This window comes from Talaromyces proteolyticus (genome assembly GCF_021365285.1).
Source record: "Talaromyces proteolyticus strain PMI_201 chromosome Unknown BGW36scaffold_6, whole genome shotgun sequence".
In the NCBI taxonomy this organism is placed as follows: Eukaryota; Fungi; Ascomycota; class Eurotiomycetes; order Eurotiales; family Trichocomaceae; genus Talaromyces; species Talaromyces proteolyticus.
In genome coordinates, this window is record NW_025764282.1 from 2,409,500 (window position 1) to 2,425,774 (window position 16,275).

General features: G+C 45.1%; 6 protein-coding genes across 6 annotated transcripts; 3 read left to right on the forward strand and 3 right to left on the reverse strand.

Annotated features, from left to right (window-relative positions):
- The first annotated feature begins 1,099 nt into the window (after positions 1–1,099).
- BGW36DRAFT_450735 (putative sodium/phosphate symporter) lies at positions 1,100–3,473 on the forward strand. The gene is made up of 4 exons (XM_046221812.1): positions 1,100–1,381; positions 1,447–2,877; positions 2,938–2,976; positions 3,038–3,473. The coding sequence occupies exons 1-4, from the start codon at positions 1,303–1,305 to the stop codon at positions 3,286–3,288; spliced, it is 1,800 nt and encodes a 599-aa protein (XP_046072660.1). The 5' UTR covers positions 1,100–1,302; the 3' UTR covers positions 3,289–3,473.
- Positions 3,474–3,735: 262 nt separating this feature from the next.
- On the reverse strand, positions 3,736–6,412 carry BGW36DRAFT_379743 (fungal-specific transcription factor domain-containing protein). Its single transcript, XM_046216249.1, has 5 exons — positions 6,127–6,412; positions 5,756–6,054; positions 5,619–5,699; positions 4,916–5,538; positions 3,736–4,851 (listed from the first exon to the last, which is right to left on the reverse strand). Exons 1-5 carry the CDS (start codon positions 6,344–6,346, stop codon positions 4,056–4,058), a joined length of 2,019 nt encoding a protein of 672 aa, XP_046072661.1. The 5' UTR covers positions 6,347–6,412; the 3' UTR covers positions 3,736–4,055.
- A 136-nt stretch (positions 6,413–6,548) lies between these two features.
- On the reverse strand, positions 6,549–8,244 carry BGW36DRAFT_379745 (uncharacterized protein). The gene is made up of 4 exons (XM_046216250.1): positions 8,052–8,244; positions 7,657–7,994; positions 7,153–7,605; positions 6,549–7,072 (listed from the first exon to the last, which is right to left on the reverse strand). Exons 1-4 carry the CDS (start codon positions 8,204–8,206, stop codon positions 6,888–6,890), a joined length of 1,131 nt encoding a protein of 376 aa, XP_046072662.1. The 5' UTR covers positions 8,207–8,244; the 3' UTR covers positions 6,549–6,887.
- Positions 8,245–8,500: 256 nt separating this feature from the next.
- On the reverse strand, positions 8,501–9,509 carry BGW36DRAFT_379748 (uncharacterized protein). Its single transcript, XM_046216251.1, has one exon. It carries the CDS (start codon positions 9,320–9,322, stop codon positions 8,837–8,839), a length of 486 nt encoding a protein of 161 aa, XP_046072663.1. The 5' UTR covers positions 9,323–9,509; the 3' UTR covers positions 8,501–8,836.
- Positions 9,510–9,677: 168 nt separating this feature from the next.
- On the forward strand, positions 9,678–11,746 carry BGW36DRAFT_379750 (uncharacterized protein). The gene is made up of 5 exons (XM_046216252.1): positions 9,678–9,849; positions 9,901–10,121; positions 10,173–10,465; positions 10,519–10,640; positions 10,706–11,746. Exons 1-5 carry the CDS (start codon positions 9,761–9,763, stop codon positions 11,394–11,396), a joined length of 1,416 nt encoding a protein of 471 aa, XP_046072664.1. The 5' UTR covers positions 9,678–9,760; the 3' UTR covers positions 11,397–11,746.
- A 120-nt stretch (positions 11,747–11,866) lies between these two features.
- On the forward strand, positions 11,867–12,907 carry BGW36DRAFT_296166 (putative epoxide hydrolase; the record flags this gene model as incomplete). Its single annotated transcript, XM_046211241.1, has 1 exon — positions 11,867–12,907. One exon carries the CDS (start codon positions 11,867–11,869, stop codon positions 12,905–12,907), a length of 1,041 nt encoding a protein of 346 aa, XP_046072665.1.
- Between the last annotated feature and the right edge of the window lie 3,368 nt (positions 12,908–16,275).

Sequence of the window (16,275 nt, forward strand, 5' to 3'; positions counted from 1 at the left end):
GATAGTCAATCCTCGCAGCTGCTCACTCATACAGTAGAGGTCCCAGGACCGTCACGTAGGGTTTGTGCGGAAAGTCCAGATATCAACTAACTCCTCGATCAAATCGGTTATGTTGGTCATTGGTGGGTCGCTATATTTTCCATAATGGTTGGAATGTGCGATTTCAGGACTCTACAATCAAGCAGTGGCGACCACGTTAATGTTTCATTGACTCCATTTGAACAGTCAGGCCTGGATTCCCTTGGCAACATTCAGCTCCCAAATCAACATCTCCACTATCAAAGACTGGTGTTTATACAACATTGAAATTGTGAAACTCTAATAGACGGGTCTAGATCTCAAGACAATTACTAAATCGGAAGGAGTCTGCAAGATCCAAGACAGATGGCACTTGTTTAATATTGAAGCAGGAATAATTAGTAACATACTGGTCTTTCGAGTAGTAAAACCAGCAAGACCATCGGCTACATTGTCATGGCTGGGATCCCGGACTGTGACAGTAATATACTGGCTGACCCGAAAATCTAGGATTGAGCACATGACGCTTCGTGTCAGAAACAGTTCGGGGGAGAAGGTCTGATGGCGTGATCAAGCCATGCAAGCCATGCAGTTGTGAGAGGGTGTGCTAGAAGACGCACAGAAGACGCTAGGGCCGGACGTGACAGCACTGGCTCGGGCATTATTATCGACGATGAGTTCGGCATCGCACGTGGTGGATACAGTAGCTCCCATACGCCAGGGACTACGCTTACCCAGTGCCAAGAGTCCGCCGCCAAGATCTTGGCGCGCACGCGGCGCAAAAGCCTCCGCCGCACTGGGCAAGTAAACTCTAAGAGCAAATAATATTGCACTGAGGGAGGCCACTTCTTCTCAGATGTCCTACCACCGGTCTTCTAATTTGCCTCCTTCCTTGGCGACTCGCTTGGATCTCTCAAATCCTTGAGAGAAACCGGCAGGGTCGTGTCGGAGACACTGATATGTGCAATACCAAGACGCTTGGATGAGATACTGTCAAACTATCGTCGCGAATCACAGTTTGCCATATGAGAACGTGCAGTCAAAATTCTCTGTCCAGAGTCCGTAGACAACGTTGAATCTGGTTCTATCATGCTGTGTCAGGCAACCCCACGTGCTTGCAGGTGCGATGGGCGGGAAATGCATCCCTGAAAAGTCCCTTTTAGGTCTCTGTGTGGATTGTCTATATATTGACTATTCTACCCGTTCACCCATAAATTTTGTATCATTGACAACTAGCTATCATTCATTTGGATTGCGTGATCGTTGCTCAACCTTTACGCCAAAATGAGGCTCCACGAGTACGATTACATATTTGCCATTGGCACACTGTTCGCTATGCTTGATGCATACAACAACGGTGCAAGTAAGTGACATACAATGGGCGCACAGCGCCAACCATTAACATATATTGATTTGTTTTTGTCATAGACGATGTGGCAAACTCCTGGGCAACGAGCGTCTCGTCGCGATCAGTCACGTATCGACAGGCTATGGTACTTGGCACGGTATTTGAAATGCTCGGAGCCATCACGGTGGGCGCTAGAACAGCCGACACCATTAAGAACGGCATCATTCCTAACGCCGCATTTCGAGGAAACGCGGGAGTTCAAATGCTTGCATTCACCTGCGCACTCGCTGCTGCCTCATCGTGGGTCATGTGGTGTACACGACACTCTGCTCATGTCTCATCAACATACTCTCTGATCTCAGCCGTTGCTGGTGTCGGTGTTGCGACTGTCGGAGCATCTAATGTTCAATGGGGTTGGAATGATGGCAAAGGCCTGGGAGCTATCTTCGCTGGCCTAGGACTTGCTCCCCTCATCTCTGGTGGTTTTGCCGCCGTTATTTTTATGCTCATCAAGCTTGTTGTGCACATGCGCAAAAACCCCGTGCCTTGGGCTGTCTGGAGTTCTCCCTTTTTCTTTCTCGTTGCCGCTACTATTTGCACATTATCCATCGTATATAAGGGGTCTCCAAGCCTCAATCTAGGCAAGAAGCCTGCATGGTATATTGCTGCAGTTACAATGGGAACGGGTGGAGGCGTCGCTGTCTTGTCGGCTTTGTTTTTTGTTCCGTTTCTTTACGCAAAAGTGATTCAAAAGGATCCCACTGTTAAGTGGTGGATGATTATCCTTGGGCCTGCCTTATTCAAGCGCCCTGCCCCTGTCGATGCTTACCAAGCCAAAGTACCAAACTATGCCGTCATTCAAGACGGTGACGACCACTCAATCACAGACTCGCCAGAGATTAATGCTCGAGAGGACGCTAATAACCTAGGAAACGCTGGTCAAGAATCTGAAAAGAAACTAGTTGTAGCTGAAGCTACACAGTCTACATACAAAGATCGTATGGCTCAAGGCAAAGAGAAGCACCATGCCAAGCTTGTTGAGGGTCGTGGGCCGCTTGGATGGGCGATGCGAACCCTTCGAGACAACCCTATGGGTCCTGGACAAATTTACGAGTTTCACAACTTGAAGATAATTTCAAAGCGTATCCCAGCCATGATCGTATGCGGCGCGCTCTATGGTATGCATTATGACATACATAGTGCACAAACTGGGATTTCTGGTACCCCAGATGGTCAGCGAATGCAACGCGTATATGCACATGCGGAGAAATACCCGAATGAGGTCGAATACACCTACTCCTTCATCCAAATTATAACGGCATGCACTGCTTCCTTTGCGCACGGCGCGAATGATATTGGAAATTCAGTTGGACCCTGGGCAGTCATATATACGGCATGGAACACTGGCAGTGCTGCAGCTGCCAAAGCCCCCGTCCCTGTTTGGCAGCTTGCAGTTCTATCTGGATGCATATCTATTGGTCTAATTACCTACGGTTACAATATCATGAAGGGTAAGTAAAATTGAATCCTGCACGGTTCATACTTAATACTAACGTACCATTCTGAAACAGTAATGGGCAATAAGATCACTTACCATTCTCCAAGCAGAGGTCTGTCCCAACTCTTTTTCAATCTAGAAGATATATATTTGCTTACTTTCCACTATTGTAGGTTCTTCAATGGAAATGGGAGCAGCTATTACTGTCCTATTGTTTTCGCAATATTCACTTCCGGTGTCTACATCCATGTGCATTACAGGCGCCACAGTCGGTGTTGGCCTCTGCAATGGCACAGTCAAGGCCGTCAATTGGCAGCGTGTTAGCCTTCTTCTTATCGCATGGATTGCCACTATCCCCATTGCTGGTACAATAGCTGGTGTTTTGATGGGTTTGTTCATCAATGCCCCTCACTTCTCAACGTAAACGCCATCTCTTCTCATCAACCATATATCATTTTTATCTCGTCTCATTTCCGCCCTTGCATATAATAGAAGGAGATTAGGTAGCCTTCATTCTAGTGATATGAGTCTGTTCTCTTTTTAGCGCTAGGCTCATGTCAATTGTATCGGCGAAGATCAGACACCTTACTGACCATTGTATATCTTTACTACTGCTTCTACTCTTGTAATAGCTCTATTCTTTGTTGCTGCGTAACTCTAATGACGGAGGCCATGTAGAGACTCGCATTGATTACTTATCGGTAAGATATTGTGCTTTCTGAGAAGTAGACCGTTCATCTCAGAGAGTTCTTATGTCATGTAGGCTTTGGCATTAAGTGTCGGCTCCGTGTGATGTGTCTCGCCAACTAAGGTTGAGAATATTAACGTTCAATCTGGCCGTTGCCGTGTGATATTATGAATGATATCAATTGCTATATAGCTATCGAGAGGAAATAAACAGTCATACCTAACCTCAACTGGTGCTAGTGACCCAAACATGTATGGCACGATACCGCATTAATTAAATGTTCGCTCTGGTACAGGTCTGCTTCTTAACGGCCAATTATATCGTAGTCGCCATAATTTCTTATAAACACTGGTTAACAAATAGGGCAAACAAGCCAAGGAGAACTAAATAGAGAAGCCCGAGAAGCCACAATCGCGTTGGCTTTTCAGTGAGTTATTGTATTTGACAAATATGCAAGGTCCAATCAGATGGAATACACATATTCTGGGTACGTAGGATGTTATCTAGCCACCAAGGATTGGAAGATCCTGTACCAATTGTATATAGTCCTGTTTTTGCGCAACATCAAAATCTCCTTCTTTGTTTGAGGATACACGAGTAGAAAGCTCGCTTCTCGAATTTGGTAATTCATAATTAGTTGGATCATTGCTGATCATGATTTGATGTTCACTTTCCAAAATCACCCCTCTTTGGAAAGTGGAAAGCACTTGTGCCGTCTCGATGGTAACATTTGCTGTGGCGAAAAGGCCATCAATTGCGGTTGCAAGGCTTAAGTAGGTCATTGGCTGATACTCTAGCAAGTCAATAAATGATCCTGTTAGGCGTGGTAATTGCTCTGGGAAACGTTTTTGTACTGCCAACATTCGAACCTTGACCGCAGTAGCCATTCGGAGAAGCTGATCAAACCAGTGCGCAATATATGAGGTATCATATCTCACGTTACAGGTGTCGATAATTTGGAGGTAGCACTTGAGGCTTTGATTGTCTTCATAAGAGTACGGTGATATCGAGGATGGGTACTCACCGTAAAAAGATGGCGTGGACGAACAAAGCTGCATGTTCAGTCGTAGGAGAAAAGCAGGCAAAATAGTGTTCATCAAAATGCTCAGAGGAAGTTGGCCCTTGGATACATTACAAGCAGTACAGACCTCACGAACTTTGGCTGTGACGGTGGCGACGGCATCAACCAACTCACTCTTAATTTGATTGATGCTAATTATATAGCTTGTATACCATCGAGATTCATGACGAAGAAACAGCAAGGGAGCCATGTAATGGCATAGAGCGACACGTGTTGACCTAGAAAGTAAAGAGCGTTGTTAATTAAGCATTTCACAGCGGAAATTTGAATGAATTAACCTACTGGTGATATAGGGACGTGAGATGAGTATAAAGTTTTACCGTAGCATGTGCATTAACGAGACTTTCTTCGATTGGCATCAAGTAGCTCAATTCCCATATCTTGAGGCTGTTAATACTGTGGACACACATGGCGAGCTCCTGGTTGATGTCATCGATGGATAGTGTTGACTTGTTTTTGAAGGGTGGATAGAGAATTGAGACAGAGTCGGTCATCGCTACCGCTAGTTGACACTGTGCAATGAAAATATCGCATAATTTCTGCTTCGTCTGCTTATCATATACTTTCGAGCGACACAGCTCCTCTTCAAAATCCGTGTGCTGAATAATTGTTTGAGAAGAGTCAAATTGTTCTTTAGTAATCTGCAACGGTCGCCGCATTCCAATGGCCACAATTCTATCACGGACAATGCATGACCACCATATTCGCTTCAAAGTGTAGACCTGGCTGCGTGTTTGGTTTTGCGTGGCATAGGTATGAGCGTTGATCGTTCGTGCATGGAGAATTGCAATGGAAAGCCAGGTTGAGTTGGTCAATTGATTGACGCTGGAATTGTGATAAGTGAGTAAAAGGGCGGAGCGAGCGATATCGACGGAGTTGCTTTCGGTATCAAAATCATAGAGAGCCTGAGTGTAAATTAACTACTACTCGCTCACGCCGTTTTCTATATCTAGATCACTCAATATGGATATAGAATGAGAGTTACCTTAGCACTTCGATACAAGGATTTGCGAGTAGCGGCGATTGAGTCATAGCCAAGAGATCTCGAAAGCTCGATTGGAATGTACTGCCTTGATCAGCCTGACATCGTCCATCCCTAACAGGATACGAATGTGAACATACGCTGGACGCAGCAAACAGCATAGCCTGGAGAAGGAGAAGTGATATTTGTTGAGTAGAGGAAGGTTGTTCTTCATCTTGCTGGTATATTCCCCAAAACTGTGCCTCATCGACGACTGGCATGCTAGGATGCACATAGAGAAAGTAATGATGCAGGAAGCTTTCCAAAATGGAAGGATTAGGAAGATAGAGGGACTTCTGCGCCTTCAAGCACACCATATCTTCTGGGCATAGGCCTTGTACCTTAGGAGTTGCGATAAAGCGATAGTTTGTGAAAGGCTGATGCCCACGCCCCCGTGATGCTGTGCCAGTTAGTTCATGTTCGCCGAGCACTTGGCTACTAGATCCCAAGTGCATAACGAGTGATCAATTACCTTGAATAGCACAGATATGCGGAGTCAGGTCGGCTGCTAGAGAAATACTTGATGAGCCTTTTGGCAGGTCACTCTTTGGTGCTTTGGCAGGGTCGCAGAGGAGGCCATTCCGGCGACAGTTCGTGCACGGCCCGTTCAAGATAGCGGCATCGCAGCGGATCTTGCGATGCCGGCATGTTGAACAGGCGCCGCGAACACGCTTGATGCCAGAGTGAGGCATATGCGTGATGGTGGTACGAGGGGACTTGGCCTAATATACACAGCAGGGGTTGGAAGAGCGTGCGATGAATCGTCATCGATCCTCCTCGATGCAGATGCTTCTCCACACTAATAATACCACGCCTCCGCGAATCCCGTGGTCGCCGTACTTGCCGCTTTGCCCCGCCCCCTGCGTTCGCGGATAAGCCTCCCCACCCAAACGTTGCCTCCCTGCACTTCTCGTATCTGTCTATCTACAAAGGCGCGTGAAGAAAATAGGATAACCGCTGGGAAAATTGTCCGTTGTCATTTTTTGATGATTTAAAGAAACTATTATTTTCAAACCCAGGCGCAGAGATAAAGATCTATAACAATATGCTAGAGGTATTGGGACGTCGAGACCGGATATGTCAACATAATCTAAGTCTACACAACAAAGGTATCTTTAAATTGAATACAAAGCCCTAAGATATGGAAATAACTCTACCGGAGATATAGGCCTCACGCAATTCCCATGACAGAACGAAGAAACCGAGCAAGAAGAAGCCACGTGTAATCCTGAACTAGTTGTCGTCGCCTGTCCAAGCTAGGGTCCTTTCTCTAGAGTCCAAAACTGCCTCAGCCGCTCTTGGGATTGCTAGCTTCGCATATTCTTGCAAGGCATTGGAGATGTTGCCATCACTATTGGCAATGAAAGAACCGAGATCTAGGCCATCCTTAATAGCAAAATTACCTCCAGATCCCCGGACTACCAAGTGAAAGTGTCAGCTAAATAGGGACAATAGAACTTCTTATATGCAAGGTCTCTGGGTAAAGCTTTCAACTTACACGGCGTCATAAGATGCAACGCATCCCCCAATAAGGTGACTCTCCCTCTGGGCAATCCCTCACTCGGTGGCACGAAATCTTCTAGTGAGATAGGTGGGTTCACAACCCCACCCGGAGTTGAGTTATATAATGGGAGTAAGAACTTTGGATGCATGTATCGCACCGCATGTGCAGCTCTGTGGTAATATTCGACATTCGACAAGGACATCTGAGGACCTACATCTTTCTGTTGGTGACAGGTCATCCAGTAGTATTGCGCAGTACTTTTGTCTTGTGAAACGCTGTGCAAGCCACAGAAGAACAGAGCCGAGGCTTCTGCTAGATACCAAGACTTGGCAAAATCCTTGAAAATTTGTTCATATTCTGACTTGTTCAGAGTCGTTTCTCCCATACAAACTTCCACAGGAAGAGAGTAATTCATAGCCTTCTCATGGCCAAGAAGTTGCTTGCGCACTGTAGCAGGTCAGTTTTCCCATCTGACTTTCAGAGAGTTATAAGTCTTACCGATACTATGGGCTCCATCAGCACCGACAAGGATATTACCAGGAACTACAGTCCCATCTGCAAAATGAGCGATTACGCCTGACTCCGTTTCTTCATAGCGCTGAAAGTGTTTATTGTATTCAACGGACAAGCCTGTTGACAGGACCTCTTTGAGCTTAGCTCGGTCTGCACGAATAAAAGGCCCATGTTCACTTGGAGCAAGGTGTGTGACCTCTTCTCCAGAAATACCCTGGTATATCGCAGCATCACATGTCGTGCCATAACTATGTAGATGAGAAACAGTGTCCAGAAGAGGGAGAATGTCATCAGGTAGCTCTGAAATTAAGTCGTTGATAACCCTTGAGAATCTGTTAAGCACAAAAATGGCGGAGGATTGAAATAGAGAAAGATCGTACCAATGCAAGGTCAAGCACCAACCCTGACTTCGTGCTGAAGCACTAGCATCCCGATCGAAGATACGGAAAGGAATATCCTTCTTGCGCATAATTTGGCCCAACGCCAGTCCTCCTAACCCGCCACCTATGATGAGTACAGTTAGATTATTAGACATGATTTGATTGGGTTGAAATATCAATCGGTATATTAGCGTGTGGGAAAATTTACTTAAATCTTAGAGGAGGCAAACGGGCGTATTTATAATGCTCCTTGAACATTGCTAGTAGCAGTTGAAGAGATCGTGGATCCCAAATCATATGAGTGAAACTTGGTCATTTCCGTAATAGGTTAGTATTTTTTTTGTTATGTGCTAAACTCCGTCCATAGAGAGGCCATCGCACCGCCCCATCTAGTCTAACCGTCCACTTGCAAAGGCTTTCTAAGGAGAGTAACTAAATGATGAAGACAGCTTAGATCAACATATACTGAAAATAGGAGCTATTATGCATGAAGAGTCTCGAATAGACTGCCTTATAGTCCCAACAATTACAGTCCCGGCTGCGTCAAATTTGGAAGTCGCCGACACTGGTATGATCCGTCCAACTGGTCAAAACGCTCAATTCTCCGTCAACTAAAGGCAAAATGGCCTCCTTTCTGCCACCATAGGCATGTAACAATAAAAGACTGATGAACATGATATTTCTTGATTATTCAAACGAATAACTAACAAACAATTATATTTGAAGCCGAAGGAAAAAAGGAAAAGAAACCATATTTGGAGCTGTGCAGACGCCGGAAAAGGTGTTCAACCACTAGCCAGAACCCTACTCCGAACGAGCTGCTGGATAGTTTCCATCTTCTCAACCATCTGAACCCCAAACTTTTCGCAAACAAGTTGTACATTTCCCCTCTTACAGTAACCTTCGGGGCAGACAACAATACTCTTGCCCGGAGCTCTGGCGCTCAACCCGAACTCCAAAAGAGACACCATCGCCGTGGTGGCGGGGTGAAAATAAAAGACAACTATATCTGCTTTTTCTTGCTTATCCAGCTCCCATAGCACTTGGTTTCTAAAGGGAGGATAACTGATATCCTCTTGCCACGAACTGTCCCAGTCAGGTCGGTGGGGGTTGTATATTGTAATCGGCAGGCCCAAAAGAGAATTTGTGACAGTGTCACGCCAATCTATTTTGTCCACTTTAGTAGTCGTACCAGCTAAAAATACAGTTATCACGCCTGTGGAGGCTTCTTCCGAAGGAGCAAAAAGAACTTGACTCATGGCCCGGTTCATGTTAAAAGAAATGGAAATCCGAAGAAGCAAAGGACCTGTCGTGAATCTATCTCGAATATACCATGGATCGGAAACGAAACCAGATGGTATCCCCACGGTTGTATGTTGTATTCCTAGCCTCTCTCGTAGTTCCTTTTTTCATGACTTTGACCAAGTCGGAATTGGGTGTTTTTCCGAGGCAGAGAAAAGAAAAACAAAATTTGCGGCTAGTCCTAGAATGCGCAAAAGCAATCGTTCCTAAACTGATTTAGCACTGGGGTTACTGAAATAAGCAACCAATCACCGGAAGGAAGTAATACTCAGCCCCATTAAAGACCGGAGCACAGCGGGGCTGTGTCGGCGGCACCTCTCCAAAATAAGACCGTCGTAGACATCTCGAATATTATCGTGAAGCAATTTTTGATTGTCTTGAAGAGCTGAGGTGGGGCTCGACAAGCAATGATTCAAGCTACACAAGCGTGTGATGCATGCAGGGACAGGAAGAAACGGTGCGATAAGGTCCTCCCAGAGTGCTCTGAATGTCGGAGGTAATCTGTCTTTGAATGAAATACCACTTCTACTAGCTAAGTCTGCATAAGACGCCAGGCACAATGTCAGTATAGTCAGAAAGCAGAAGAGCATGGGATGGTTGAGTCTCTATGGCAGAAATTAAATTCCCTCGAGTGTTTGGTGAGAGAATCTAAAGATGTTAGCGAGCCACGACTGATGTTGCCCTTTTCTCGACTTGGCCGTGAGATTCAATATGATATCACGTACCCAGTCTCGAAGCGGTGGTATTTCCCTATGCTACTCCATTTCCGTGGGTGCTTCATTATTCCAAGCGAAACTTCCCATATTAACAAGTGACAAGGGTTTCACTCTATGGTTCCAAGTATCAAAAATATAAGTCAAGAGAGTGCTGCATACAAGTTGCGCACTGCATGGGTAACAGGGTATCTCCGTGATCCAGCTATGTTTCACGCTATTCTGCATGCAGCTTCTGCGAATCTTGATCTGATTAACGGAGAGACCGATAACCCGGTGACTTATTTCCATGGCATGGAGGCAATCCGCTTAACAAAATCAGCTCTATCATGTCTAGAGTCGCATGATGACTTGCCACACACAGTTCTTGCGACAACCTGGGCATTAGCGCATGTTGCAGTACGTCCTTGTCTTCCTATGCACGCTGTTAGGATCCAGCTCATCAAAAACAGAGACTTACCGGTAAAATTTCCGAAGCACACGTTCACGAGGCTGGGCTTCGGCAAATGGTACGCTCCAGGGACCACAGCACCGGGTTGGGGTTTGATGGTGCGCTTTCATTCTTGATCATGCTGTAAGAGCACCTTTGGGATCGACTAATTTTGTTTCTAACTGGCACGTTCCGTGTATACTATGTAGTAGCGATATCTGGAATTCTATCATCAACGAGGAAGATGCGAGCCTTGAATTCATCGATGAGCACCAAAATCCGTATCTTGCCCAACCCAGAAGAACACTTCTATCAACCGCCCTGGAACGTGCTCTAAATGAGGAGCTAATATCAAATGACGTTATTTTCCTCCTACGTATGGTCGATCACTCGCAAGCCGCCCAATGGGGGCCTTTTTATGCCACCGGTACATCCATCTCGACGCCCTCGGGCCGATACTCAACCAACCCATCGCCTCATGACGGTGAATACCTCTATATGCTTCTGCAGGCCGAAAGACTTGCATCGTATCAATGCCAGGACCATATATCAGAATGCTGTTGCCTAGCTGCCATGATCTACTGGAAGGCCTTGTTCACTAACGTTCCATTTAATTCGCCTGATAATGATTCTGCCGCTGACCAACTTTTCATCGCATTTCGACAAACTGACTTGGAGAAATGGATGGAGAAGGCACCCGAAATGCACATTTGGGTCTCTTATGTAGGTGCCTTAGCATCAGCCAACAAAGTGCAGCGAGCGTCTTTCGTGGCTATATCAAAAACTTCAGTCGTGATCCTTAGTCAAGACCGGATTCTCCATTTCCAAGATGGCGTTTCGCATCTTCTCTGCCTTTCAAGACACTTGAGACAACTGCAGTCTGTCGGCGGATGGACATAGGCGTGGATGGGGATCATGATCTCTAGATTTACCGTTTTCCTGATGCAGGCTTTTTCTAGTCTTGTAGATGGAACTTTTCCATCTCCCTCTTTTTTTCTCTTCCAACCGATGTTAAGGTTTGGTTATTAATCAAGTCTTGCCCAGATTGGGAGTTGTCCAAATGTTACTGCATCGGGGTGGAGTCCGACGCTATCCCTTTAGCGCCTTGGTTAGGCCATATCAGGGCCAGGCTTCGTACTGCTTTTCTAGATGAATTTAATTCGTTTAAAGTTCTCCTGAAGGATGATCAACTATGACGCAACGCCATCAAAGTACGTAAATTGTCTGTAACAATAAAAGCAATCTTCAGGCAATATTTTGAATCATGGATATATAAAGTCCCTTTCGCGCTTGAAAAAGGTACCAGCCTTAAAGAATGAAATTTTCCAAAGTACAGATACGTCGAGCTAGCTTCTGAGAGCTTTGGGGAAATGTACCCGAGTATTTTCTCCTGGTGCTATACAGCAACATGGCTCTTTTCCGCCCTTCTTGCTGTCGAAGTGACCGTTAATGCTGCAAATTCACCACCTCCTTCGCGTCTCGCACCTCTCAAATTTGCAAATACCTCCACACTCAACGTTGCATACTACGAGACCGGACCATCTAATGGATCCGCCGTTATCCTGGTGCATGGGTTTCCTTATTCAATAGATGCCTTCGCCCCGGTGGTCCCTCTACTTAGGGAGAAAGGATACCGGGTGGTCGTACCCTACCTCCGAGGGTACGGCGAAACGTCGTTCATCCACCCTAGCACTGCCCGAAGCGCAGAACAAGCGGCCCTCGGATCAGACATCATCGCCTTAATGGATGCAATCAACATCGATAAGGCAATATTTGCTGGATATGACTGGGGCACGGTGGCCGTTAATGTCGCGGCGGCAGTGTGGCCGGAACGCTGCAACGGGCATGTCGCAGCAAATAGCTATTTGATTCAGAATCGAACCACTGCTTGGGTTCCTCTAAGCCCTGACGCGGAGGCGTTACGTTGGTACTACTACCTTTTTTTGACTGCGCGGGGTGCAGCTGGCCTTTCGTCCAACCCCAAAAACTGGGCACGCACCCTTTGGCAAAAAAATTCTATCGGCTGGGAGTTCTCAGAAGAATATCTCGACATAACAGCGACAGCGTTTGAGAATCCAGATTATGTCGACATTGTTGTCAACTTTTACCGCAACAGGCTGCTGTATGCTCCTGGAGATCCAAGATACACTGATTTGGCTGCCCTCCTTGACGCACAACCACCGATTTCTGTACGCTCAGTCACATTCGATCCTGAAAACAGCGTTGTCTTTCCACCGACAAACGGGTCGTCAACGGCCCAGTATTTCACAGGCCCAAGATGCCATTATGTCCTTCCTAATGTTGCTGAGAATGTACCTTTCCAAGCGCCGGGATTGTTTGCGAGTGCGGTCTTTGCGGTAGATGGGTTGCCTGTGGTTGGAGGAGATTATGTCTGTCAAAAGGAATTGTGAAAGCAAACAATAACAGTCCAGGTTGTAAAAATCCTCACCCAACTACTTGGGTAGCTAATATAATTGGCCAGCGTGGTAGACAAATGGCCATCAGCATTACTTTTAATAGAAATTATCATCACCGGAAAGAGGACAGTATATTCTATATTCCATTTGAGGGTGCATGAAAGGGACCCGACTGTATCATGTGGCTCACGATAGTAGAATGAATCGAATCAGACTGGCAGCACTTGAGCCTATTTGAAGTCAGGTAGGAATGGTGAGGACCTCACAAAGTTAACAGGACACAGATGCCAATCTATGCTGTAGACCTCCTGTGCTTTTCTTTTTAACAATGTTCTGTAAGACTGTTAGATTATTTGGTTGAAGCTCTAGTAATTTGGTTCTCGGAGTTGTGGGGACGAAAACAATTCGCCGGAAATTTGGAAGTTAAGTGCGTAATAGTAGTAATTCTTTTAGTTACGTAAAATTTGATATATTGGTCATTAAAATTAGTTCATGAGATCTTCTGATTCAGATAATATTTTAACCTTAAGGATTATCAATCGTAATGTATCTTCCCTATCTCTTTTTATAAAGTAGACCTGACCCTGTGCTCTCATTAGCCTATATATATAGTTTATTTATTATCTTAATTAAAGATCGGTAAGAGTTAATTATAATACCTCAAATAGACTGAGGGTGCATTTTATTAAAAAGTTGGCAGGACTGCGAAGATGCCAAGCCTATGGGAGCTGTATTTTTGAGAATTAACGGCCCTTACAGGGTCACCTATGATTCCCATACAAAACTAGCATTTTTGGGCTCTTAATATTTCGTAACTTTTATTCAAAAGTGTAATTTTTGAAATAATAATAATTTTTAAGTTACTCTTATTAGTATTAAAGTATATTTTGTTTATAATATATATTAATTATAACATTGATTTTAGATTATATTTTCTAACAAAAGTTGTGAAATATTCAGGGCTAAACAAGTCAGGGGTATGGATGTTTCCGTGTTTGACAAGAAGTAGTCAATGATAAATAATCTAAAAGTAGATAAAGTGAGCCACAAAAAGTCTTGGACAGGACAATATCATGGGGTTCAACTCATGGCACAGATCGGAGAAATAAAAATGTTATAACTTCCTAAGAAGGTTAAGAAAGCGGATCCATCTGCTGTAGTCTGTAACTATTGAATATGGCCAGTGGACAAAATGCAATCTCACTTGTCAATTTCCAGGGAATCATGGCTAAGGATAATATTCCACAGAAAAGTTGTCCGCGGACGATGGTGAATACTTTAGGCAGAAGCCCTGTGATATCAGCCCCTGGAGGTGCAAAGTTAGAAGCAGCTACAAGATTTAACTGGAGTAGTTGATAATGAGACGTACCGAAAGGTATGGCATTACAACCGATATTAACACCAAGAATCGACAGTGTAAAGCCGAAAGAGGCAAAGAAGCATCCTACACGGGCTGCTGGTCCCCAAAATCGTTCAAGGATGGCATTTAGCAGGCCCCACTGATTCCAGTATGCCTGGCCGAATTTCCCTGCACAGCAGCGGTTGCCCCAATACCAAAGAAGAAAATCAGTGTCTTCCTAGCAAATATTGATGACGCTTGGCGCCATCCGGCATCCTTAGGTCTTGGGGCATATCTGGTAAGATCAGGTTGCTTAGGTCCAATTATTAGCCTCTAACAGAAGCCTTTAGCTCAAGATTGAAGCAAGACTCATATTAACTAAGAGTGCACTCGTAACACCCAAGTAGCTATTGATACAGTTGAGCATTGCCCATCCTAAGGCGCTACCACTTGCCGGTACATCTGAGATGAGGCTAGTCACTTGAATACCACCACCATAATTGATACACCAGGCAAAGACACCGATACAAGCCAGTGGACATCTAATAGACTCTACCCAGATGAAGGTTAGAAATAGGAATATAAAACGCGGACGAAGGGTATGTTAACCACAATAAGAATTTTATTTTGGAGGGATGAACTGCAAGGAAAGGCATTTCGAGCATCCAGAACAAGAAAAATGCCAAGAGATCTCTTGATATGATACCTGCACTGGCGGGGAGGTGATTGACCATGTACCACCAAGAGTTGCCGAAAATGCATCTCAGAAGAACAATGGCCAACTGGGACCCAAAGTATGATTGGAATCCAAACCTGAAACCTCATTAGTTACGAGCATCAATGATTAACACGCGATTCACTTACCAAATGGCGGCCACGACGGCGCGGATCCATACAAAAAGAATTGGCCGTACCTATCATGACGACTAAGTCAATGGTAACATCCTCGTATAGACCTGGGGCAGCCAGGTACTGACATTCCAAAGACGCTTCTGGCTAGGACAGGGTAGCCGATGGTAGCCGATGTGATATTTTGCGCCGGGTCGAACCCGGGGCTATAGCTACCGTAGAGGAGATCAAGTTGGCCTTGTCATTATCAATCAGATGTGCAACGAAACTCACAAGCATGCAGGAAATAAATGCTTGCCACCAATTGAGGGCGACTGAGATCAAAATGGTTCCGTTAGACCATTGGCTCGCGTTAAATGCATTCTGAGACATCCCATCAAGTCAGCATGATGTAGACAAGGTCGAAGCGGCCAAACTAGGAAATCGGGAAGTCATACACCCCACCAATAGCTGCTGAGCGAGATCATATATTCAAGGGGTTAGTAGATTGTTGATGATGAAAGCTAAATGGTGCAAAACATATCATGACCATGTCCTTGCGCTAGACGGCGTTGGAAGACGGTCTTTGTTAACAGACGGTGAAGATTTTGTGCGATCCGAAGAGGTTGTACTCAAAACCTTTTCCATTCCGCCTTTAAACGTGGAACTTGTGATAAATGTATGCTTGATAATTGCGAAATGCGGTGATGGTGCTGAATACACACCTTAGTGAGCGGCTTGTACACAGGTCTTATTCAGAGCAAAACACGTTAAGCTTCATAGTTAACTGCACTGCTTATCGGTCCGTATCTCTTGCTGTCGTATGGCCTCGATTGACACGAAATATTGGACGCCATGTTCTGTCGGAATGGCCATATCAAGAAACCAAGGATTCAACGGAAGCGATACTTACGTGAATTACACAAATTCCGATGACATGGGCGATAGCGGTTAGTGCATTTAGATACATCGGGTCAACCCGATGATAAGGACTTTATCCTTCGGGCTATTCATAAGTACCCACTTACGTATTCGATAGACATGCGCCCTTTTGTATGTAAGTCTTCATAGAAAATTATAATGTCACTCCCAACTGCTTGATCTCATTTCAGAAGTGATCTGCTGCACCGCAGCATTTTGCTCAAGCCTAACTGGAGTATTGACCATGTAAGGGTTCGATACCATCTTGCGCAAC

What these genes read in the sequence shown, in the direction of transcription:
- BGW36DRAFT_450735 (XM_046221812.1), top strand. Translation starts at nt 1,303, where the DNA reads ATGAGGCTCCACGAGTACGATTACATATTTGCCATTGGCACACTGTTC. An exon ending in TGCATACAACAACGGTGCAA is followed by an intron (nt 1,382 to 1,446) that starts GTAAGTGACATA and finishes TTTTTGTCATAG; the next exon opens with ACGATGTGGCAAACTCCTGG. An exon ending in CGGTTACAATATCATGAAGG is followed by an intron (nt 2,878 to 2,937) that starts GTAAGTAAAATT and finishes ATTCTGAAACAG; the next exon opens with TAATGGGCAATAAGATCACT.
- BGW36DRAFT_379743 (XM_046216249.1), bottom strand. Translation starts at nt 6,346, where the DNA reads ATGCCTCACTCTGGCATCAAGCGTGTTCGCGGCGCCTGTTCAACATGC. An exon ending in TGCTGTTTGCTGCGTCCAGC is followed by an intron (nt 5,700 to 5,755) that starts GTATGTTCACAT and finishes TGATCAAGGCAG; the next exon opens with TACATTCCAATCGAGCTTTC. An exon ending in CTCACGTCCCTATATCACCA is followed by an intron (nt 4,852 to 4,915) that starts GTAGGTTAATTC and finishes TTTACTTTCTAG; the next exon opens with GTCAACACGTGTCGCTCTAT.
- BGW36DRAFT_379745 (XM_046216250.1), bottom strand. Translation starts at nt 8,206, where the DNA reads ATGTCTAATAATCTAACTGTACTCATCATAGGTGGCGGGTTAGGAGGA. An exon ending in TGGTGCTTGACCTTGCATTG is followed by an intron (nt 7,995 to 8,051) that starts GTACGATCTTTC and finishes CAGATTCTCAAG; the next exon opens with GGTTATCAACGACTTAATTT. An exon ending in TGATGGAGCCCATAGTATCG is followed by an intron (nt 7,606 to 7,656) that starts GTAAGACTTATA and finishes GACCTGCTACAG; the next exon opens with TGCGCAAGCAACTTCTTGGC.
- BGW36DRAFT_379748 (XM_046216251.1), bottom strand. Translation starts at nt 9,322, where the DNA reads ATGAACCGGGCCATGAGTCAAGTTCTTTTTGCTCCTTCGGAAGAAGCC.
- BGW36DRAFT_379750 (XM_046216252.1), top strand. Translation starts at nt 9,761, where the DNA reads ATGATTCAAGCTACACAAGCGTGTGATGCATGCAGGGACAGGAAGAAA. An exon ending in GAGTGCTCTGAATGTCGGAG is followed by an intron (nt 9,850 to 9,900) that starts GTAATCTGTCTT and finishes AGTCTGCATAAG; the next exon opens with ACGCCAGGCACAATGTCAGT. An exon ending in CCCTATGCTACTCCATTTCC is followed by an intron (nt 10,122 to 10,172) that starts GTGGGTGCTTCA and finishes ACAAGTGACAAG; the next exon opens with GGTTTCACTCTATGGTTCCA.